Genomic DNA, 24,895 nt, shown 5'->3' with positions numbered 1-24,895 from the left:
AATTTTTTTCTAATCCGGAGTATTCACAAAACCTTGAATTTTCTCCAAATCTAAGCCAAATTCCTACATCTACTGAAATTCCCACGTCTGGAAATATCACCCGCAATTTGTTCGGAGATGTCCAACGAGCGAACAAAAATCAGAGGAGCTCAAAAAATGTGAGTTGGGGTGTGAAAGAAGATATAACACTTATGTCTTCTTGGGTCTATGCAAGCGAAGATAGTGTGCGTGGTAAAAATCAGAAGGGAGATACATTATGGCTAAATGTCCATAAATTGTATCATGAATGCCAAGCAGAAAATCCAGATGTAATTAACAAAAGAAATATGGACTCTTTGAAGGGTCGATGGAAACGACTTAACGGAAATGGCAACAAATGGGTGGCTGCTTGCAGAGCTGCCAACGCCCGAAAGAGGAGCGGAATGAGCGACCAGGATGTTGAGAATGAAGCTCATAGCATCTACAAAGGCGACGGAGGCAACGACTTTCAAGATTTTATAGTGTTTAATGAAGTTATGAGTAAACATGAGAAGTGGAGTGTTCATGCTGCAACACAGGTATTTCCTGACAATGAATATTTTGCTAATGAACAGGATGATAGCAACTCAAAGAGGACAAAGACTTCTGAATCCAGCGAGTATATTATCCCTTCAAATCCGGAAACCCCCACATCTGGACATTCAACTAGTTCCCGACCTAAGGCAGAGACAAGGCAAAAAGAAAAGGAAAAGGCAAGGTAACACAATCTGATTCTATTAATGCACAATGCGCTGCAGATCTTCATGCACTTAGGCTAGCTACAGATAATGAGAACGAAATAGCAAGGGCTCGACTGCAGCTAGAACGTGAAAAGCTGGATAGGCCCTCTATGAAGATGTACCAAAAAATGTTGCTTAAGTTGTTGGAGAAAGAGCACTTGTCCCCAGAAGATCAAGATATGAAACGCAACCTAACAGAGATTGTGTTTGGAAAATGAATGCTTTTAGTTTGAGATGAGTTTGGTGTGAGAATAAGTTATGTAATATTAGTTTGGTGTGATCTTAGTTGTAGTAATATTTGTATGGTGTGCTTTTAATTATGTAATGTTAGTTTTGTGTAATCTTAATTTTCTTCATTTGGTGTGATCTTTGTTTGCACTTTATGTAATATAAATTTACGTTATATAAATTAGTGTCACATGCATTTTCTGCAAAAGTTAGTGGGATGTCACAAACATCATTTTTGACCACATGCATTTGCAGAAATGATTTTGATATCACATGCATGTACCCGTAAAAATAATTATTAAGATGTCAGGAAGATTACTTCTCTATCACATGCAAAATTAAGTGGGATGTCAGTAATTTCTTTATCACATGCATTTTCTGGCAAAAGTGATTGATATGTCACAAGCGTAATTTCTTTATCACATGCATTTCCTGGCAAAAGTGATTGATATGTCACATGCATTACTGCAAGTGTGTCTATCACATGTGGAGGTGAAAATATGAATTCCGTGCCACTTGTAAACAGTATTTAGTTTATAAATAGCTTGTGAGTTCTTTTTGAAGATAACACCAAATACTCACTCCATTTCCAAAAAATGTCTTCCATTGAAAACTCATCACTTTCATCAGATTCAAGTTCTGATGATTCAAATACCATTGCACTCAATCAATGGGAAGAACGAGTTTCTCAACAAAATCATCAAATTTATACAATTGTTGAGAATATGTTATCTAACATTCCCAATCTAATTGCAGGGGTCCAAGCTTCTAGAGTCAGAAAAAGGTATTGTGAAAGGCAACGCGAGATTGGTGCTGAGCGTTTGATCAATGACTACTTTGGTCCCAACCCGACGTACGGACCAGAGGTGTTCCGATGCCGATTTCGCATGCACAAATCCGTATTCCTTCGGATAGTTGAAGCTGTAACTGCTAACGATGAGTATTTTCAGGAGAGACGCGATGCTGCTGGGAGACAAAGTTTGTCCTCTTTACAGAAGTGTACAGGAGCTATGCGGGTGTTGGCGTATGGGACATCATCCGATGTCGTCGATGAATATTTGCGGATGAGTTCAACGGCGACAAGAGACTCTCTAATGCATTTTGTTGATAGTGTTATTTCATGTTTTGGTGCCACATATCTTAGAAGACCTACTGAACAAGATATGGCTAACTTCTATATGTAGCAGATCAACGTGGTTTCCCAGGCATGATAGGGAATATAGACAGCATGCATTGGCAGTGGAAAAATTGTCCTAACGCATGGGCTGGACAATATACAGGGATAAGTGGAAAACCAACGATCATTTTGGAAGTTGTGGCATCATACGACTTATGGATATGGCATGCATACTTTGGGACTCCAGGTTCGTGCAATGATATTAATGTACTTCATCGGTCTCCTGTTTTTGATGATGTCTTAGAAGGTCGAGCACCATATGTTAATTACGTTGTGAATGGTCATCAATATAATAGGGCGTATTATCTTACTGATGGCATATATCCTGCATGGGCTACATTTGTCAAGTCAATCACTTCTCCACAAACTCAAAAGCATAAGTTGCTTGCTCAACACCAAGAGTCTATTAGAAAAGATGTTGAGCGAGCATTTGGAGTCCTACAAGCACGTTTCGCATTTTTGCGAAGGCCGTGTCTTGTATGGGATAAGATTTTGATGGGAAAAATTATGATGGCTTGTATCATCATGCATAATATGATAGTAGAAGATGAACGTGATACATATCAAAATTATTATGATGCCACTGAGTTTATTCAAGATACGCATACAAGAGTACATGAAGAAAATGTTGAAGCCTTTCGCTATTCCACTCAACGGATCGGGAGCTTGTCATCATATATGACTAATCGAGCTCAACTCCGCAATAGAGAAGCTCATATTGCTCTTCGAGAAGATTTGATTGAGCACATTTGGATTAAATTAGGCACAAACAATTAAATATGTACTAATGTTTATCTTGTTTAAGCTAGCTTTTTTTTAACTCTTCATTTGTATTTTGGTTTATTTATTTCTATTATCGCCTTGTATTTTTTAATGTGTGTAATTTATTATTATATTGTGCTTTAATTATTTGAATATCTAATATTTTCTGTTTTAAATTTGAATCATATATTTTTTTATTATAATTTTTAGACATTATTTAATATATCTAAATTAACTATAAATTAAAATATTAATATAAAATATATGATAAAGAAAATATTTAATTGGGTTGGGTTGGGGTCACTGATGGAAGTAAAAAAGTTGATGGGGGTTGAATTGGGGGAGAGTTGTGTATGTGGAGGATAGAGAAATGAATATTTTATTAAAAAGTTGATTGGGGTTGGGTTGAGTGAGTGTCACGGATGGAGATAGTCTTAGAGCTCGCTTTCATGACAGAGTGAGGTTAGCATCAATGCCTAATTCCTATAAATTCGTGCAAAAACAAAATTTATTTTAAGATACCAATACCTTCCCAACAATCCATTTTCTTCTAAAGGACTTTTAGATATGACATAATTCTAAATCATTTGAGTAGATATATAAGAAAATAATTTATACTCCTCCCCGCGTCACACAAAATAATTCATTACTTGATGTCATGAATATTTAAGAAATTGTTAAATGTGTACTGAAGTATCCAAAAGTTGAAAATATATATGTTTGTAAAATGTTAAAAACTGATTAAAATGAATTTTTTTTGTAAGACAGAAAAGTAGGAGTACTATTTTTATCTTTCTAAACTAATATACATTTAGGCCTGTCAAATCGGGTAGCCGCGGATATCCGATCCGAAAATTTCGAGTACCCGATCCCGAATTTCTCAAAATCTAATACCCGATCCGAAAATGATTTCGGGTACCCGGATACCCGACTCAGGTATCCAATCCCGATTTTGGATTTTATTTTATTATTTTTTAAGAAAATTAGCTACAAACTTATAAAATTACAAACTTGTAGTTCGAATTTGATACAAATTTAAAGTCGTTCGAATTTAAGAAAACAAAACTACTACAAATATTTAGAAATAAAAAATTCATAAGCTATAACACCCCTTATTCATCCATAATAAACATCACAATTCATACATTAGCCCAAAATATGACTTAAGAGTTAAGTATTTTGGGAGTACATTTAATTATTTAATTTTTAAATAATAGAATAAATACATTATTTATTAAATTTTAAAAATAAAATATAAAAAATCGGATATTTTGGATAGTTTGGGTATACCCGATCGGGTATCGGGTTATCCGGTACCCGATAATCCAAAAATCCTATATCCGAACCCGATCCCAAAACCCGAAAAATTGGGTATCGGATATCCAATTACCAGATATTTCGGGTTTGGATATCGCGTATCTAATTCCCGATATCCATTTTGACACCCCTGTCCACATTCATTTAAACTCCAATAATGCAATTAGTACCTCAAAATTCAATGCACATAGCGTTGGATTATTTAGTCAAAACCTAATTTGCAACTCACATTATATAATTAAATGCTTCGTTGATGTATGAATTGCGCTTCTGAACTTTTTTCTTGCCAATTTGAATACAAAAATATATATTCAATACATTTAAACTTTTACTATATAATAATTCACACCATGTAAAGCACTTAAAAACAAAAGTTGTTCAGTACTCCTTTCGTCTGCGATTAAAAGTCATCAAGTTCGACCCAAGTTTTAAGAAATAAATGGAAAAAATAATGATACTAGTTTCAAGAAATAAGTGAAAAAAAGATTGTGGCATGTGGTGGATCTCATTTTTATACATACTCTACTAGTTTTATAGTAATAAAATATAAATAAAATAAGTTAGTGGAGTAAAAGTGAATCGGGATTGTTAAATAAGGGAGAGACCGAAATGACAAAAGAATAATTAATCTCGAAGAAATTAACTTTCTTAATATAAAAACTAAAAAGTTACTAGTAAATGTAATATTGAAGAATTTGAGTATACATTTTGATGGGTTGTGAACATTTGAGGGGTGAATTTGAAATATCCGAATGTGTTGGGGCTTGTATGCAGAAAAAGTGAATTAGAAAATCTACGAAATTGACGCAATTTTCCCAAAATCCACTCTCCAATACTGTAATTTTCAATTTCAACTCTGTCGGCCTATGAGAGTGGAGCTAATGGCGGCGGAGAGCAGCAGCAATCGGGGGAAGAAGGACTCTGCGGCCTCGGGGTTGTTGAATTCGCCGACCCGCCCAAACGACGACGTTGAAGATCCCGTCAAATCCCCGCCCCACTCCCCCAACAATTCCTCCACGCGCAAGGTCAGACCACCTTTCCATTATTCACATTTTTCAATTGCTTGATTTTTTGAAGAATATTTGAATTATTTGGGGGGGTTTACTGTTATCGCTGCTTTCTGTTGTTTACTTGTGCATTGTTGTTAGTTACTTTGGGTGTTTGCGTGAATTGGAGTCGGATATTGGTTGATTAGATCAGTTAAATTCTGAGAGGATAAAAATTGAATTCCTTATATGTAATGATGTTAATGCACACTCAAAATGCTTGAGAATTTAGTACTTGTATACTCGCAGCTATTTAATTTGATCCAGTGAGCGATGATATAGTGTTATAAAGTCTACTTTTTCCCACTAATAACCTCTATCAAGTACTAAGATTGGTATTAGTATATTAGGATAGATCATGTTTGAGATTTTGTTGAAGAATTACTCATTTAACCACAATATAGATTATAGAAAGGAAATGTCTTGTAAATAAAAACAGAACAAGGGAGGGGGCGAATTATATGAAATTCTGTAATGCAATATCCTGGTGTAGCGTTAAATGATTGGTGATTCCTGCTGAACCACATAATGAGTGTTGGATTCTGTGTGGATATTACATTGTTAAATGGATTGGGCTCTTAAAGATTTGCATTTGTATGTTGGATCATAATATCGGGATGTTGTTGTACTGGAGTTGAGTATTAATTATGGAAAATAAGATGCATTCAAAAGGAAAGTCCCTTTTGGAGATTCAAAGTGGAAGAGTTGGCATGTGTTACGAACTCAACTCAATCACGAGTAACGGAGGAGACTACAATTGAAGGCAAGGCTGCGTCGCCCCCGACGCAGAGTTCGTCGACATCAGAATCCGTTCAGGAGCTGGAGAATCAGTCAGTCGAAGACTCGCAGGTGGACACGGCGAGGAAGCTGAGACCGACGAAGGATATTAAGCAGCCGGAGCGTTACCACGACTTCGTCCCAAGTAGCGGACCAGCTGCTCGACGGAATGCCTAAGAGGATGCTGATTTACGTCTTTTATTTTTGCACTAAGTACTTTGTTTTACATATTTCTTTTATTGTTTTTCTTTTTTCCTTATTTAAAACAATTATTGTCTCGAGCGTTTTATAAGCTCTGTCGGGTTTTCTTTGTTGGTTCTTTCCCGACGTATAGGTTTAGGTCGAACCAACCCTAGGGTCTAGAATATTATAAATAGGGCTTCTCATTAATTCCGCTTTCAATTAATGAAGAATTATTTTGCCCACATACTTGTGCAATACATCAAGAAAACCCAATCGCTGCCGACGGAGAAGATCTCCGCGCCAGCCGTGTGTGAAACCGCCGACCTCAAGGTTTGGGGCGCCGGATTGATTGTGTTGTTCGCGTATTCGACAAGATATTCTTTGTTAAGAGATTTGCACTCCTAACAACTGGTGCTTTCACCTTGAACTCATGGATATAGTCGAGGAATTGCAGCGCTCCCCACCGGTATTGACGGGAGGAAACGCGCAGGAGGTGGTTCTCGGTCCGACGCGCCGGCCGCCTTTGGGACATCGTCGTGACGGAGGAGGCCCACCCCGACCACCACCCAGGGGGGATCCTTCTGCTTCGGGCCGCCAATGGAATGATTCGGGTGGAGTTGACCCGATCACGCAGGGTTTTGATCGAATCATGGCAAGATTTGATCAATTGGAATTTATATTGGATGCGAGGGATAGAAGGGTTGATAGGTTGGAAGCCAGACGCCTTCCCGAACCGGATCTGCCCTATTTTTCGGACTACGCGGACTTGGACGGATATCGCTTCCAGCGTGATGTATGGACGGCCAACGAGGATGTCCCTCGGAATTTCAACCACGGCCAGCGTGACCGTGGTGGGGATATTCGGCGTCGACGAGGCACCGTTCGCGTGACACACCGGCCAGAGGGCCGCCCTCCACGACACAGTACAGCAGCAGCCCCCTACCGCGCTTGCCGTGATTCGTGGCATGGCTCGAGCTGGGAGAGGCCGGCAGATCGCTACCCTCAAGGACCTGATAGGGACGGACATGACCCCTTGCACTGTTTGAGCCGTGGCAAAAACATGTTATATGTGGAGGGGACTAGCATAACACCGATGGTTGATCATGAGCATCACCACTCTAGGGATAATATCTGCGGCTACGGTGTTGTCTCCAACGATGATAAGGTTGTCCCCGATGCTGAGTTGTCTAGAGATGCCATCACCGATGCTGGTGTGTTTCTTTTGCTGAAATCCTCACAGCTTCGAAGAGTTCCTGTAGTTTTGGAGTCTTTGTCCGAACTTGGCACCATTATCATAAATGTGGACCGAGATGGATGTAGACGAGGCAGTGATGACAACATGCTTGGTTTAATGATGAATGATTGGGGGAGGCCTAGTCAGGAACATGAGTTTAGCATTGGAGGCTCTGCACTTGGCGGGAATTTTCACTTGGATGCAGCATTGTTGGAAGCTCAGGGGAGGGGAAGCAACTATGCGTATAATACTAATCTGAAGCATATCCGACGTCTTGAAGTTGGACTCAGCCACAAATTAAATATGTCGATTGGGTGGAAAGTAGTTCTAGGGATGACTTTAGTAGTACATGAGTCGACAAGAATGCTTTATCCAGCTACACTGACTCTTGATCTGGATGATCTAATATATCAGTTCGCAGTTTGGATGACGCCACACCAGTGGGAAGATGTGAAGCAGCTCTGGTTTCCGCACACACCCGAGCTGGTTAACAAATGTGAAATCAATTGGACAAGAAGAGGCCACAGGCTGACCGAATTGCAATATTATGCAGGCAGGCCTAATGGAGTTGGATTTATTGGGTTGTTTTGTGTGGAGGTTTCGGATTTTGCCGACCAGTTAGCTTCTAGGCAGGGTAAGGAGTTCTAGAAAAAGTGTTTGGGGATCTACTATTACATAGCGTATGCTTATGATATTATTAGCCTCTGTTGTATGTTATGGAATGGTGTTTTGATTGACGGTCAGCAGGCGCAGCAGTTTCCCGGTGTTGGTATTGATAACTACATCACTCTCTCGTATTTTGACTTCGATAAGGACAAGATGGTGTACATCATAATTCTGGTGGTGGTTGAATTAGTACATACCCACGTTGTAAGTGGGGAGTTTTACCAATTTGTATTCCTACAATTGCTACCTTTAGGCATAAAACACAAGGTGGGCAGTGGGTTTCTTCACATATTGCAAAAAAAAACCCACTTGGAGGGGATTGGAGATGTAGTCATCGTTGGAGATGGTTCCAATCTTGATGAAGGGCTAACTGGGGATGTTACTGTCTCAAGAGAGTTTGAATGCGTTGTTCTTAACATAGATGGAACTGCGGGCCGAGAGGCGTGCTACATGGCGCATGTGATTCACGCTCCAGCTACAAAGAGGGCAGAGCTTCTCATCGAGCTGCGCAGAAACCTGTCCCGCGCGCAGCAACGGATGACCGCGTCAGCCAATCGGCATCGACGCCATATCGAATTTGAAGTTGGAAGTTTTGTGTGGCTGAAATTACAGCCATATAGCCAGCATTCTGTAGCGAGGCCCATCTCGGCAAAGCTCTCCAAGCGTTTTTACGGTCCCTTCGAGGTGGAGGAGAGGATTGGACCAGTGGCATACAGACTGTGTTTGCCAGAAGGAAGTCGTATTCACGATGTATTCCATGTAAGTCTTCTGCGAGCTTTTGTGAAGGATGATCCAATCGTGCCCCTCCCAGAGCAGTTTGTCGGGAATCGACCTGTAGTCCATCCAGTGGCTATATTGGATTCGAAAATATTGTGGCACAAGGGCGCTGGGGTGGAGCATGTGTTAGTAAGGTGGTTGGATGGTTCGGATTCTCCTTCTTGGGAGCCATTGGCGGATTTGATGAAACGATTTCCCACCCTCTCCCTTGAGGACAAGGAAGTTTCTAAGGACGGGGGAGTTGTTACGAACTCAACACAATCACGAGTAACGGAGGAGACTACAATTGAAGGCAAGGCTGCGTCGCCCCCGACGCAGAGTTCGTCGACATCAGAATCCGTTCAGGAGCTGGAGAATCAGTCAGTCGAAGACTCGCAGGTGGACACGGCGAGGAAGCTGAGACCGACGAAGGATATTAAGCAGCCGGAGCGTTACCACGACTTCGTCCCAAGTAGCGGACCAGCTGCTCGACAGAATGCCTAAGAGGATGCTGATTTACGTCTTTTATTTTTGCACTAAGTACTTTGTTTTACGTATTTCTTTTATTGTTTTTCTTTTTTCCTTATTTAAAACAATTATTGTCTCGAGCGTTTTATAAGCTCCGTCGGGTTTTCTTTGTTGGTTCTTTCCCGACGTATAGGTTTAGGCCGAACCAACCCTAGGGTCTAGAATATTATAAATAGGGCTTCTCATTAATTCCGCTTTCAATTAATGAAGAATTATTTTGCCCACATACTTGTGCAATACATCAAGAAAACCCAATCGCTGCCGACGGAGAAGATCTCCGCGCCAGCCGTGTGTGAAACCGCCGACCTCAAGGTTTGGGGCGCCGGATTGATTGTGTTGTTCGCGTATTCGACAGGATATTCTTTGTTAAGAGATTTGCACTCCTAACAGCATGTCGGCTTCTTTTCTGCTTCTTTTTTATTTACAAGTTTTATTTCTTCTGTTTTTTGAACCTTTAGTGAACTTATCAGAATTGGTGACAGAGACATTAGCTGATGAATTAATCCTAAGAAAGAACAATAAAGAATGGTAGCTCTTTAGTGATCCTTGGCTGTTGAATGATTTTAATCTAGTTCTGCACTTGCATAAAACATTGATGTAGTAGTTGGAGCCTAAAAGGAGCCCTAGGACAAGGTCACTATTTAAGTAGCATTTGCATGAATAATTTCTGAAACAAAGAATATGCCATAGGATTTCTCAAGGGCCAAGCATCTAAAGCTTAGCTTGAATAACAGCAGTGTCCAGTGAGTATATGATTGTGTATCCACCCAAACCTGTGTGAAAAAGAGAAATGGAACTTAGAAGAGATAGAAAAGGAACACCCTAAATTCCTGCATGTCACGTTTGAGACACCTCTACTAATTATATGTTATGTATCCATATAGAAGCAAAATGTAGGGGTAAAATCTATAAAACCTATGAAATGTTCCCCTTTCTATCCAGCTGTTGAATACTTGGATATTGAATACTGCAAAATGCTTTAAGTATATTTTTTAAGTTTTGATTCTCGGCATCTTGCTAACTACAGGACTAATGAGTTTCTTTCCTGACATACTATATTCTATCTCCTCTGTGTTTTCAGTGGTTTGGTTTGGCTACATTTGTGTAAGAAATCTGCTTATTACAAACACTTCATGTTAAGGTTTTATCCTAGAAAAATATTTTGTGTTATCAGTCTGAATCTAGAGTGTGTAATGTGTCTGGATAGAAATGGTATTGATAGAGTCCACTCTTGGGCTGTTCCACCCTGTGGGTGGGTGATGTAGTGTAGATAACTTGTACGATCTAACGCAAGAAAATATAATTATCTAACAACAATTTGGGCAGTTGGTTGGTTGGTTGGTTCTCCCATGTACTTTACTATTTTTTATCATTTATATAATTTGATAATATTCTTAATTATATTCATGATTTATGATTCTTACTATTGATAACATAAAAAATGACCCAAATTTATTTTGATTAAAATTATTTTTAATAAAATCTTAATTCTATAATATAAATATTTTTTTCCAATGTTCACTTGAAAATAACAATCACCCAATTAAGTTCAAGGTGAAGTATGTATACCAAATGATGAGGAGTCAGCATGCTTATGCCATCCTCAGTATTAGATTATCATTTAGAAAGTTTGGGTGTTACTAACAAAGCCTATATATTTTCTGTTGAGAATCTTTGATAAATAGCTAGGACTCATGTCGTTTTAAAGGGAAGTCACCCTGATGTGTGTGCTTTATCAGGCTTGCTATGCTGTTCTTCAGAGTTGGGTTTCCAAGAAGTTCATGACTGGATGGTAATGACTTTTTTTGCTTCAATATAGTAATCTTGTTTACCATCTTATTCACTTCTTTTTTTCTTCCCTTTCTAATAAAAAATTATATTGCAGTGTGGTTTTATTTCCAGTTGCTGTTACATTTTTTATCACTTGGTGGTTTATCCAGGTCGTTGATGGTTTCTTCAGCCCTATATATGAGAGGCTTGGCATTGAAATATTTGGTAAGTTCTTTGGTCATGACACTATTTGAAGCTGAGTATATATATCCTTGGTCCTCATTGACTGTTAACTCAACATTTTTCATGCGGACCGTTAAATAGCGGCTATGGCGGTTATATGGCGCTATATCATATCGGTTAGTAATGAAAACGCCATCGCCACACCGATTTATGGGATTTTTCTGGATCGGCCTCCATGCCCGCCACGGTCGTGGCGCCATTATATCCCGCTATGGCGGTGTTTTACAATAATTTTGACTTTTTTGGTTCTAATTTTGACTTACAATAATTTTGACTTTTTTGGTTCTAATTTGGACTTTTTAATGGATTTTTTACTTTTTAATTGAATTTTGGTATAAGCCCAAAACTGAATCGGCCCACCCAACCATTCTAACCCATTTTATTTTATAATTAAAATGAAAATAGATTAAACTTAAAATAGAAATTGAAACCCTAATTATAGTGATGAAGCAATGGATGCCTATGATAATGAGTAGAGGTGCCCATGGTTTCGGAACCGGCGGTTACGGTTCGGAACCGCCGCTTCTAGTTTTGGAGATTGCCGAACCGGAACTAAACCGCGATGGTGTTTCGTGATTACGGCTCCAAAACGCCAGTTTCGGTTTCGGTTCCGAACCGACGGTTTTTACGGTTTTTCACGGTTCTGAACTGCTAGTTTTCGGCTGTTTTTTGCGGTTCCAACTCGGTTTCGTGGTTTTCTGTCGGTTTTTCACGGTTCCGGTTTGGAACCACCCGAAAGCGGTGGTTCTAGTACGGTTTCGGTTCGGAATTTTTTGAACCTGAACCGAACCACAGTTCTAAAATCGATGGTTTCGGTTCGGGTAAATTCTCACGGTTCCGATTCAGAACCATAACCGCCGGTTACGGTTTCACGGTTAACCGCCGGAACCGTAAACCTTGGGCACCTCTAGTGATGAGGATGAACTAGAAGACTATGTTGAGCTTGATGACTATTGTGTATTGCTTATGATGGCTTTATGCTTTGTTGAACTAAAGACTTTAATTATTAGACTTATATATAATAGCTTTTTATTTTTTGCTTTATTAATTGTTTAAAGAGTTTTTGAATTTTGATGTTATATTTTTATTATTTTCTAATTTTTTGAATTATATATAAATATTATTTTATTTATTTAATTAATGACCGCCATATCCCGCCATACCGATACGTCATATCCCTGTGGCGGTTTTCGGGCGGAACGCCATAAGCCGCCATACTGCTTTGACAACATTGCGGACCATAATTCTTTGATCCATTGGTCACAAACATGTGGATTTTCCTCCAGTTCGATTTGTTTGTCGCTGATTTTTCCTTTATATCTGTCTGGTGCAGGCCTTGGATTCATCACATCAATAATCTTTATTTTCTTTGTTGGTATGTTTGCTTCGTCATGGTTGGGTTCCACTGTTTTCTTGATAGGAGAATGGTTTATAAAGAGAATGCCCTTTGTAAGACATATATATTCAGCATCGAAGCAAATTAGTTCTGCAATCTCACCAGGTTATTTTCATTTTCCGTGTTGATGTATTGTTGTCAATAAGCATCATTTTAAGTAAATGCTTGACTAAAGTCTCCTTAATAGTTATCTGGTAAAGCCATGTTTTAATCTCCTTAATATTTATTTAAAAAAATAGATTAAAGTACTTGAAATCAATATATAAAAAATCAACTACACATTAATCATAGAAAACATTTTAGTAAACATCATAATAATAGAATCAAACATCAACATCATCACTTTTTAATAAAATTTTGTGGCTCTTTAAAATACAATATACAGTTGCCCATGACTAAAAACATGTCTTTTTAGAAATAGGCCAACATGAGAAAGCAAAAATGAAATACAGTAAAATTTTCACAATTAATCTATTCACTTTAGCCAAATTTAAATTCAATAAATAATATTTATAGACACATATCCCAATATTTTGATAAGCTAAAATTAAAAATATGAGTAAATATCTTGAATAACAATATATTGGAGTACTATGTTATAGAATAAATCAAAGTCAACTCAATTCTAACTATGTATACTATCTTTAGTAATTTAACTATAAATATAATTTATTTTTATTGTAAATAATTTTAATATACTAAACAGTAATAAAAAATATTTAGTAAATTAATATATCAATTTAATTACTTAATTTATGATAATTAAATTTCAAATATGTACACATGGTCCAACACCAAATTATAACTCTATTTGGTTTGAAATAATATCAGCGGTAAAATAATATACTAGTAATGAAACTATAGAAAAAAAATCCAAAACAACAAAAAGATTCACAAAAACAAAAATATACTTATCTTGTCATATTCCAAATTAATAATTTTCTCCTTCCTGATAAATGAAACACTTCAAATTCTAAAAATATATTCAATATACCAAAGAATAATAAAAAAATATTCAAGAAATTAATATACAAATTTTATTTGATTTTAAAAATATATACAAAGTACAATAAATTTAAAGTCTAATTTAGAACCTAGCTTTATAGTGTAGTAAAAATAATAATAGAGTTTAACATAAATTCTACTACACTACACTATTAAAACCTAAATTATATGTTACAATAAAGGCCCAACTTAGAGCGCAATTAGAGCATCAGCAGTGGCGCGGAATTCCCAAAAACACCTCCCGCCACGTCATACGGACTTCCCACTCCACTGCCACATCATAAGGACTTTCCACTGCACAGTGACGGACATCCCAAGGACTTCCCACAATTAAAAAACCACAAATTCACAAATTAAACAATTTTCGGAATTAAAATTTCGACACAAATAGGGGGAAAAAATTCATTAAATAAAAAAAAGAGCAGTTCAACGGGAATAAAAATTTTCATTAAATAAAATATTTCGACACAAGTGGTGCGAATGAAATGCAGTTCAACGAGTCGTATATATAGAAATTTTAAAAAAAATAATGCAATAAACGGGAATTCCACGCGGACGTCCGTGGGAGTCAACGCAATGGCGGACGTCCGCACGCCCGTCGCGACAGTATTCCGCGTAACACCGCGAAACTGTGGTGTCCTCGGCGGAATTTTGTATCCGTGCATACCATGCACAATGGCGGACGTCTGCCGCGGAATTCCAGCACGCCGGTCGGAATTCTATTGGGACGGGCGCCATTGCTGATGCTCTTAGCATACAATACCTACTATTCCATGAAACCCTAAATCATTTCTCTCTCTCCCCCCTCAACGGTAATTTACTCCTTCCGCCGCCACCTGCCTCCTTCATGCGCCGCCATTAGCCGCCGCCTCTCTCCCCCCCTCTCTCTCCGCCATGCGCCGCCTCCCGCCCCGCCTGCCTCTTTCCGCTTGCCTCAAAGGCACACTTCGTCGGCACGCCTTGCCTCGCCGTCCACTGCCGTGATTCCCCGCCCACTTGCTTCCTCCAAACCCGCCGCACTGCATAGCTCGCCTAGCCGCCGTTCCCCGCCTTGCTCAGCCTCACCGCCTTCGTCACCCGTCGCGCCTCGTCGCTACCCAGCCGCCCTCACACGCCGCGCCACCGTCCTTCCTCAGCGTTCCACCTATAAGTCTCGTCGGCTCTCTTTCCGGCGCCGGCGAATTGTAGTGTGTTGCAGTTTTATTTTTTAGATTGATTTGATTCTATTGGTTTATAAGGTTATTTATAGAGATTTCAATCTTGTTTGGGAAGCTATTGTCTGTTATTGTATTGGACAATCATTTGGTCCAATAGAATTTTATTTTAGAAGATAAAAAAAATAAAGAATTACACGCTTTTCATTTTCCCTTCAAAAAGGCTAAATTGAGGAATAGACAATTTGATGTTCCCATTTCTAAAAGGTGAAAGCAAATTATCGCATCAGACCTTTTTATTGAGAATGAAATACTATAATTTATAGCGTTCCATTTGTTTTACAGAACACAACTTGATCCAAAGAATACATAACAAATAAAAAAAAACTGTTTGCACGACAAATAAAAGTATGTTAATTTTATCTACACAGACAGCAACACAGTAGGCCACAGTAGAGCTGCAGTTTCCATAGTTTTCCGACCTTCTCGGACCGACCGACGTTGATCTCGATTTCGCAGCTTCTTTACCTACACATTAACTCAGCCACCACCTAAACTTCTTTACCCTTTTGTATCGTCTAATTACAGTCCAAGCCACACACTTCTAACACGATGCCATCCCTCGACAAAAAGGGGTTGATACGAACCCACAGCAACGAGAATATCGAGGCCAAAAGAATCGACCACACAACAATGATGGTCGGGAGGCGGTCCTGCCTCCCCATGAAACCTTTCAGGAAGGGGTACAGATGGACGATCACCCACAGGGCGAAGAAGAGCCTCCCGAAGAGAGGCCCCCACGACTCGTACCCGTTGTTGATGGCGTCCGAGACTCCAACCACGACCCCGATGATGTTGATGATCATCAGCGTCATGGGCGGGATCAGTAGAGTCGTCCACTTGAAGAGGTACAGATCCGAGAACTCTCCATCGTCTGCTGCTTTTGATGTGACGGTGAAGTTTGTGTTGACACCGGCCAGCACTTTGAGGAGGCCTTGGATTAGAGCGAAGAAGTGAGATGAGACGCCTCCGATCACCCAAAACTGCTCGTTTCTCCACAGGTCGTCGATCGCAACTCCTCCCCACTGCATCTCCAGTACGCTAGTCACGGCGATGGATATGAACATCCCCATAAAGATTATACTCGCATAGTTACTTATCTGCAGATACAACGAAAAAACAACTCGATATCAGATTCGACTGAAAAAGAAAAACAATCAAATATCACGTTTGCATAGGAACGATAACTGACCTCTGGGACAATAAATTTGCCAGTAAGCAGGCAGACGGCTGGTAAAGCGCAGTAAGCGAGCAATGGCAGTGAAGTCAATGGATAGACAACCGAGTTAATGTACGAGAATCTCTCCAGTGGTTTAAGACCACATCCGTATCCATACCAGATGGGGCAGTGCCTGCTCAATAAAATTTCGACAGATCCCAAGGCCCATCGAAGAACCTGGTGGAGACGATCAGAAAGATTGATTGGGGCAGACCCTTTGAACGCCGGTCTTTTAGGCATACAGTAGACCGACCGCCAGCCGTGGCAATGCATCTTGAAACCGGTCAAGATATCTTCAGTAACCGAACCATAAATCCACCCAACCTGGCAATATTTAACATTCGGGATCAGAATCTATACATGGGAAATAAATTATCTCAAGCAGCGAGTGTAGTGTGTACCTCTTTTCCCCATTCAGTTTTATCTTCATAGCCACAACTGATCACATGAATAGCTTCTTTCAAGAGCGACGCAGACGTTGCTCCTGCAGGGACCCCACCGTTTTCTAGGATTGCTGAAGCAATGAAAACCGGTGATTGGCCGAATTTTTTCTCGAGTTTTACTTGGGGCATCAGGGCTGACTTCTCACTGCCAATTACTGCCACCCAACAAGGGAGAAAATGTCAACAAATTATACAAAGAAGATATAAACATTACATATACATCTTTTTATATTAGCATGGTATATATAACTGTTGAATTAGATGATCATTTAAGGTATATCCTCACCTTCAGCTCCTTCCTCAATGTTTTCAAGAGCATGAATCTGAGTCAAAGCTTCCTTGTTCTTCGCCTTTTTCTTATTATCCTTCGATTTCCCTTTCTTAGTCTTCTTTCTAGATCCAAAGCAGTAGCAGCACCATTTTGGCCAGCAATTGCACGTTTTTCCCGGCGGTTTTGCTTTCTTGGGAGCGTCGTGTCCGTAAAGTGCTTGCCTTCTGAAGACGCATCCAGTTCCGACATAAATTGGACCTTGGATCCCATCAAGACCTTTCATGTTTATCTGAACAAACATAAATTCAATCATTCATGAATCTAAACCGAAATTTCGAAGCTGTAACACGGGGAAAGGTTTTTGATACATACATCGAAGAAGACAACGTTGCGATTCGAATATCTGTCGTGCCTATCAATGCCGTCAAACCTTTGAGGAAACTGCACGTAGCATATTTTCTTGCCCGCTTGCGGATCCATCATGAAACACATAGATTCTCTGAGAGCCTTACTGTTATTTATGTAGTGATCACAATCAACATTGAGTAGGTAAGGAGCATTTGAGATGACAGCCGACACCCGTATCTTCAATTAGAAAGAAGCAAACTCAGGGTTAGATAGCTTGCCGGTATACCGAACTCCAAGAAAGGAAAATAACAGGAAAGGTAGTTACCAAAGAATTCATGGCACCGGCTTTCTTGTGATGCTCGTATCCAGGCCTCTTCTCACGGGAAACATATATAAGACGAGGAAGCTCGTTACCTTCAATATCCCGAACACCATTTTGACCAAGGAATACCTATCAAGCAAATATAAAGTTAATTCTAGAGCAATTCATTGTGCCCATAGATGGGATGAAATCAGAAAGTCGAATATACCTGTATCATGCCAGGATGATCCCTGACATTGTTTCCCGGCCATGGAGTACCATCTTGCATAGTCCAACCCTCCTCGGGAACCTTCTGCGCCATTGCAACCAGCGCATTTATCCGCACTTTAAACTCTTCATACTCTCTCTGCATCAAAACAAGTTCAAACCCAGTTTTTATCGTTTTCTTGAATGAAAATAACACAACTTGACACATCTTGTAGAGCAATGCAAATGGTACGCAATAGAAAAAGAGGAGAGGATGGATACCTTCATTGCACGACGTTCCCTCACAAATGTCGGTTCTACCTTGTCTCTCAAATAGTCAACCTTTTGCGCAAAATACCATTCGGGAGCACGAGGTTCAATTTTGAACTTTTTACAGAACGGGACCCACTTCCTAGCGAACTCAGACGTCTCTGAGAGAGCTTCGAAAGTAAGCATTGCAGCACCGTCATCAGATACATAGCAGGCAACCTTGTCAATGGGGTAATCCACAGAAAGTATAGAAAGAACGGTGTTCGCTGTAATTAGCGGAGGTTCCTTCAAAGGATCCACCGTACTCACAAATATGTCTATAGGAGCTAGCTCGGAGGGCTTGCCTTCTTTCTCGTACCTGGTAGAGAAGTTTGACATGCATGTCAGTGGTCAGAAGCACGAAGATGCGGGAGCATCTCGCACACAAAAGGAGAAAATGTATACCTTAACGAGAGTCTATCGAGGTACGTTTCTCGCTTGATTGGAAACCACTTTGGGAACTGATCGAAGATCCAGGAGATGGCGAACCATATCTCACATATAATTGATGTTAGCCACAGTCCATATGCATCATTGACGGGGTGACGGATTCTATAATGAAAGAACAATCCTAGAATTGCCATACGCAGCAAAATGACGATTCTGTATGGGCTTATCTTGCTTGAAGGAATCGGTATCTTCCTCGAAAGTGGTTGTCGGCCTTCATCCATCCTGTCAACAAGGACAAAATAGATTTGAGATTACATAAATACAACAAAAAGCTAAAAAGGAAGGACATTCTATATTTTAGAAGAGACCTACATGGCAAATACCAATGATACATTTACCTAAATATATTACTAATGCAACACTGGAGAAATTAGCAGTTTTGACAAATCTAAAATGGAAGAAAGGAGCTGAGTTTATTCATTTATAGGAGTGCTACTTTTGGAGAAACTTTAAGGTTTCGGAAAGTACACTGTAAAATCTTTATAGTTTATCTCTAAGATTATCATACGAGTAAGTTGCATAAGCTAAATTAGCTGTCTTAGTTCCTCCGCCGTATAAAATTTCATCTGCCACATTGTATCGCAGATTTCACATACTCGATATTTCATGCTGTCTATGGATAATAACAATGACGATTCAATCATATCCATGACCAATTCTCCGTTCGCGTTCTCAATATTTACAGGGTTTTGTACAGTTCACTTCCGCAGCCGAAATTCTCAGCTAATAAATAGACTATAAAACCAATATTTCATTTTCTTGCTGAGAAATACCTACTTTACAAGGTAGTTTATTATATCGTTAGCACGTTTAGGTCAATATTAAATACCATTAATTTAACAAGCTTTTACAACGGCTACAAAGCAGTGAAGGCAAAAGCTATAAGTCAAACAGTACACAATTCCATTACAAGTATTAAAAGCATAGGAAATAAAGCCATTAAATGTGAGACAACCGACACTCTGTGAAGCACTTGAAAAGGGAAGGAAACAGAGAATTGGTAAAGGAAGGACCTACTTTGGTAAATCAGCATCATCCAGCTCATCTCCACTCCCTTTGCCTCCTTGATGTTTCACAACTTGAAGTTTCTCATTCTGCTTCCTCTTCCATTCTTCCATCCTCTCCTTCCACGCCACAGTGCCGTAGCCGTACACAGCCAAGTCCTTCTTCGGATCCATCGGCCGCGGTGGAACTACACATCAAAACTCGAGATCAAGAAAACCATCACTAAACAAAAAAGCATCAACAATCACACCACAAAACACTCACATGTCATGGATGAATCAGAAGAGGGCATCGGATGGATTCGCTTCCCACCGTACGGGGGGATAATCAGGGCATGCTTATCGGCTGAGATCGTGTCATCCTTTATCGAGAACCAAAATGCAAACTTTATTAGAATCTTGCAGTTAATTTTTTGTTCACACTCACAAGATACATGACAAATTGACAACTACCTCTTGGCCATAAGTGAGGAGAGGGATCTCGGAGTTGACAGCTGAGGGATCCATCTCCGAGTGAGTGGTGATGCCGGAGGTAGTCCGGCCAATGCCCCGTGAAGAAAAGGCTGTTCCGGCAATGTGGTGCTGCTCATACTCATTGTAATCAAATTCGTGCTCCAAATCATCAAACTCATCCTCATCTTCATCCCCATCCACCCTCGGGCTCCCTGAAAATTAGAAGAAAATTTCAAGAAAATGAGTGAAATAATTCAACAACTAGATTCAGAAGCTAGGATGAGTGATAAAAGAACAAATAAATCACCTTTAATACGCTTGTATCTAGTTTTGCATTGAGGACAGGCTTGATTGCCCTCTCTTCTCTCATACTCATAGCAAGGCCTACAAACAGGGAATGCACATTCATTGCAAGCAACAAAGGGCTCTCCATCTACACTGAATTCAATCTCATCTCCACAAATCTGGCAAATCTGCCCGGTCAACTCCTTCACAGAAGTCACCTGCCAAACAGGGAAATCTTCAGATTAGCACTAGATCAAGAAATTACTAAAATCAATTAACATAAAACTAGATTGGAAACTACAGATTTGTAAAAAAGTGAGAAAAATCCGGAGAGAGCCCAAAAAAACTGAGAAATTCAGTTGAGTGAAAACTAAAAGACAGGAATGTGGAATGGCCCGGAAATCTAGAAAAGTTGTAAAGAGCTAAGAGAAACTAAATCGGGAAAAAAGTTGTTAAACTGAAACATTCAATTATAATGAAAGTAGGAAAGAAGTTGGTTTTCAGATTGCCAAAACCTTGAAATCCCACAAAAAAGATCAAATCTTTAACAAGGAAAAACTCAAGAAAGATGAAAAACTCAAATCTTACTCTTCCAATGTCATCAGCATTGATGAGAACAAACTCATTCCTGTTGTGCGAGCCAGCAACGAGCCTCCCTTTAGTGTCCATGGCGAAGAATTCAGCTCATAAATGGAAGAAACAGAGGCTGAATCAATGGAAAGAGAGGAGAAACGCGAGCCCCATTGGCGCAGACACAGACAGCAAAGCGAGAGAGGAAGAAATGGGGTTTATTTTTATGGTTTTGCTACTTAAATAAACCCAATTTGCATTAACAATGAGCTGAAAACGACGGATTAACAGACGCCCTAGCTAAAGAGAGAGGCTATTATTGCAATGGCATTGGCAATCGGTGAACAGAAGTGTCGGTTTAATATAAAATTTTAGAATTGGTAGGTGGGTATTTTGTGTGGTTTTTCTTGATTCTTTTCTTGAGAGATACCCAGGTAATGATGGAGGAAAACTTCTATCATTTTTTCTCTCTCCATGAGTTGAAATGAGCTGTATGGGATAGTGGTGTGTCCGCAAATGCCAACAAGGACAAAAATACAATTGGCTATTTTTCTCAATTACTATATTTTTCATAAAAACTAAGGGCACCCGCAACGCGGCGCGCGAGCGTTCCGTCCGGGACGGAACACTCGCGCGACGCGTTGCGGCACATCGTCCAGTCCCGCTCCCGTCCCGCGACCCGTGCATGCGAGACACGGGACGGGCTGTCACGCCACGCGCCGTGGCGACGTTGCGCGCCCCTGCGCCATGCGTGACGCCCACTCGCCGACCCGCGAGTGGGCGTCGTCACGCTGACGCAATAAATCAATTTTTTTAAAAAAAAATCAAATTTTTTAAAAAATACTTTTTATTTATAAAAATTATTTTTATATTTAAAAATAATTTTTACAAATAAATGAATACAAGAAATTCGTAATAGCCCATATATATTTGATGGGCTTGCGAATTTATGAAATCATTCTTGGTTGTTTCTCTTTTATAGAGACATCCTTGAATGTTTTATGTTTCACTTTCGATGTGGGACAAAATCATTCTTGGTTGTTTCTCTTTTATAGAGACATCCTTGAATATTTTATGTATCACTTTCGATGTGGGACAAACTCATTCTTGGTTGTTTCTCTTTTATAGAGACATCCTTGAATGATTTTGTCCCACATCGAAAGTGAAACATAAAACATTCAAGGATGTCTCTATAAAATTGTATTTTAAATTATGTCATTTTTATTTTTTAGGATTTTAATTATGTCTTTTTTTATTTTTTTAAATTTTAAGTTGTATTTTTATTTTATGTTGTAATGGTATTTTAATTTTAATGAAGTGTGTTTGTTTTAATTGAATTGGGTTGGAAATAAAAATAAAAAATGAAATTGAATGAATAGTAATTTAAGGGACGGTTAAGGGACGGAGCGTTGCAGGTTTCGTCCCTTAGTTAAGGGATGAAGTAAAAAAGTACAGTGGGGCCCTCAAATAGTAGTTTAAGGGACGGTGGGGAGACAGCGTAGTGGATGCTCTAAAGGCCTATTTTGGTCCTTAACGTATTGCGATATTTTGATTTTGGTCCAAAACATTATCTTTTGACTTATTCGGTCCCTCACATATAAAACGGATCACATTTTGTCCATTTTGGACGGTTCCGTCAAAAATTTGTCGGTCAACGAATTTTAATTACATTTTAACCGGATTAAGTTAATAAATATATTTTATTAATGTCTAATGTCTAATTAACCCAAAGCTAAGTGATTGTAATCCATGGATTCCTCTTGTAGAGAGGTCATACCGTCGAAGAAGTCGGGAGGGACGGAGGTGAACTAGTTGTTGTTAACGGAGAGCGTTTTCAGCGAGTTAAACCTGGCGAGACTCGAGAGGGCGCCGGAGAGCTGGTTGTTTTGGACCTCCAAAGTTTGGAGAGATGTGAGCTTTCCGAGGGAGGGAGGCAGCGAGCCCTAGAGGCCAACATCATCTTTCCCCTTTACCCCCTGCGCTATACCTGTCGCCGCTGACCTCGCCCTCACAGCCGCCACCTCTTACGCCGACTTCTTTCCTAGTCTCCAACAAACCCAAGTCGTCGCTGAATTCCATCAATTCGTTCCACAAATGCCACCACCACGTCAGATTCGTCTGCTCCGCGACGACGAGAATGTAGGCGACGAGATTGTAGGGGCGGGCTGCATACTCGGCAGTGAAAAAGGTGTTGAGCCAACGCCGCATTTGCTTTTGCCGCTCGCGGATCTCCGCCACCCACTTCCCCAGTCTTGCTGCCGGACGTCACTGTGGATTGGGGCCTTTTTTGGGGATGGATGGGATGAGATGATGGATGAACAAAGACAGTATGTTTAGGACCAAATATGTAGAATACATTATTGTGTTAAAATTTTTAATCCAGTCAAAATTAAGTTAACTGGCGTTGACCGTCAAATTTTTGACGGAACCCTCCAAAATGGACCAAATGTGACCTGTTTTTATTTGTGAGAGACCGAATAATTCAAAAGATAATGTTTTAGACCAAAATAAAAAGAATCGCAATATGTTAAGGACCAAAATGGGCCTTTAGTCTTTCATAAATTATATATACACTGAATTTAATTTTATGTTTCTTTAAAAATAAAGTTACAATTTTATAAATATTTGTTTAGTAGTACTTAATTGTTTGGGTATTAATTAGTAAAGTGAAGTTAAGGTTTATTACCGAAAAATAATTTAGCACATTATCAATTTGATTTCCAACATCCTCAATGGTGCGTGCGGATGTCCCGCGCGGACACCCGACAGACTTCCCAAAAACACTTCATGTCACGTCATAAGGACATCCCACTACACTGTCACGTCATAAGGACATCCCACTGCACAATTACGGACATCCCCAAGGACATCCCGACGGACATCCACAATAATAAAAATTCACAAATTCACCAAATTAAACAATTTACGGAATTAAAATTTCGACACGAATATGGAGGAAATGCAACCACTTTATTTAAAACAAAAAACATACATAATTATTATTAAAAAAATACATAGTTAAAAAACAACCTCAATGTTGCGAATGAAATGAAGTTCAACGAGCCGTATTTATAGAGTTTAAAAAAATTAAAAAATCGGGACGTCCGCGCGAGACGTCTGTCGTGGCACCGCAATGGCTGACGTCCCGCGTTGACGTCGCCGGAAGGCCGCGAATATATGCGGTGTCAGCATCGGATGTCCGCATCCGCGCCTCTCACATTTAATGGCAGATGTCCCGCGCGGACACCCGACACTCCGGTCGGACGTCCGCCCGTCCGACGCTCTTAACTTCATTTTGAGTAATCTTTCAATATTAAATCAACTACAATTAACTATGCGACCAAGACATTTAGACTGAAAAATCATTATAAATTTAAAATTAAGACTAATTTAGAGCATCTCCAATGCTGACGGACGTCAAATAGCCGTCAAATAGCCTTCACACTGCCACATCATCAGCACTACAATTCTCCTGCCACATCAGCTTGCCACATCAACTGGACATCAAATAGCCATCAAATAGCCTTCACACTACCTATCCACATCACTAATAACAATTATATAATTTAATTTACACTTGTATCAACATACGGAATTTAAATTACGAGACAAATACGGAAAATTCGAATAATAATATTAAAAATTTTTTATTACATTAATATAAAAAAAAGTACAATAATTAAAAATATTACATTTAAAAAAGTACATTTAAAATTCGTCCCACATGTCTGCCGCGGTGCCGTAGGCCAACTGCCTGATTGCCGCAGTGCACTTTTGAATAGGGGTGTGGCCGGGTCTGCCAACCGCATCGTGCCTGAAGCGGAAATACAGATATCGCTGCTCCAATTCGTTAACAATACGCATAAATAAGTCCCGCCTCATCCTAAAACGACGCCTGAAATGGTTGGCGTCAAAACGCGGCTCCTCTGCGAAGTAATCTGTGAACAGGCGCTGATGTGCAGCGTCATGATCACG

At 39.7% G+C, this 24,895-nt stretch overlaps 3 protein-coding genes across 3 annotated transcripts; 2 read left to right on the top strand and 1 right to left on the bottom strand.

Annotated features, from left to right (window-relative positions):
• The first annotated feature begins 1,608 nt into the window (after positions 1–1,608).
• LOC121781235 lies at positions 1,609–3,056 on the top strand. The gene is made up of 2 exons (XM_042178961.1): positions 1,609–2,350; positions 2,460–3,056. Exons 1-2 carry the CDS (start codon positions 2,247–2,249, stop codon positions 2,938–2,940), a joined length of 585 nt encoding a protein of 194 aa, XP_042034895.1. The 5' UTR covers positions 1,609–2,246; the 3' UTR covers positions 2,941–3,056.
• Positions 3,057–5,055: 1,999 nt separating this feature from the next.
• Positions 5,056–12,937, top strand: LOC121781238 (protein LIKE COV 2-like). The gene is made up of 4 exons (XM_042178965.1): positions 5,056–5,267; positions 11,172–11,224; positions 11,373–11,427; positions 12,779–12,937. The coding sequence occupies exons 1-4, from the start codon at positions 5,109–5,111 to the stop codon at positions 12,800–12,802; spliced, it is 291 nt and encodes a 96-aa protein (XP_042034899.1). The 5' UTR covers positions 5,056–5,108; the 3' UTR covers positions 12,803–12,937.
• Positions 12,938–15,268: 2,331 nt separating this feature from the next.
• On the bottom strand, positions 15,269–21,399 carry LOC121781215 (cellulose synthase A catalytic subunit 2 [UDP-forming]-like). Its single transcript, XM_042178929.1, has 14 exons — positions 20,939–21,399; positions 20,373–20,568; positions 20,066–20,277; positions 19,878–19,974; positions 19,626–19,800; positions 18,564–18,830; positions 18,132–18,477; positions 17,872–18,009; positions 17,667–17,792; positions 17,366–17,578; positions 17,009–17,282; positions 16,681–16,877; positions 16,253–16,603; positions 15,269–16,160 (listed from the first exon to the last, which is right to left on the bottom strand). Exons 1-14 carry the CDS (start codon positions 21,017–21,019, stop codon positions 15,579–15,581), a joined length of 3,255 nt encoding a protein of 1,084 aa, XP_042034863.1. The 5' UTR covers positions 21,020–21,399; the 3' UTR covers positions 15,269–15,578.
• Between the last annotated feature and the right edge of the window lie 3,496 nt (positions 21,400–24,895).

Source organism: Salvia splendens, chromosome 20 (assembly GCF_004379255.2).
Source record: "Salvia splendens isolate huo1 chromosome 20, SspV2, whole genome shotgun sequence".
NCBI classification, from domain to species: domain Eukaryota; kingdom Viridiplantae; phylum Streptophyta; class Magnoliopsida; order Lamiales; family Lamiaceae; genus Salvia; species Salvia splendens.
This window is presented reverse-complemented; position numbering and strand designations above follow the sequence as displayed.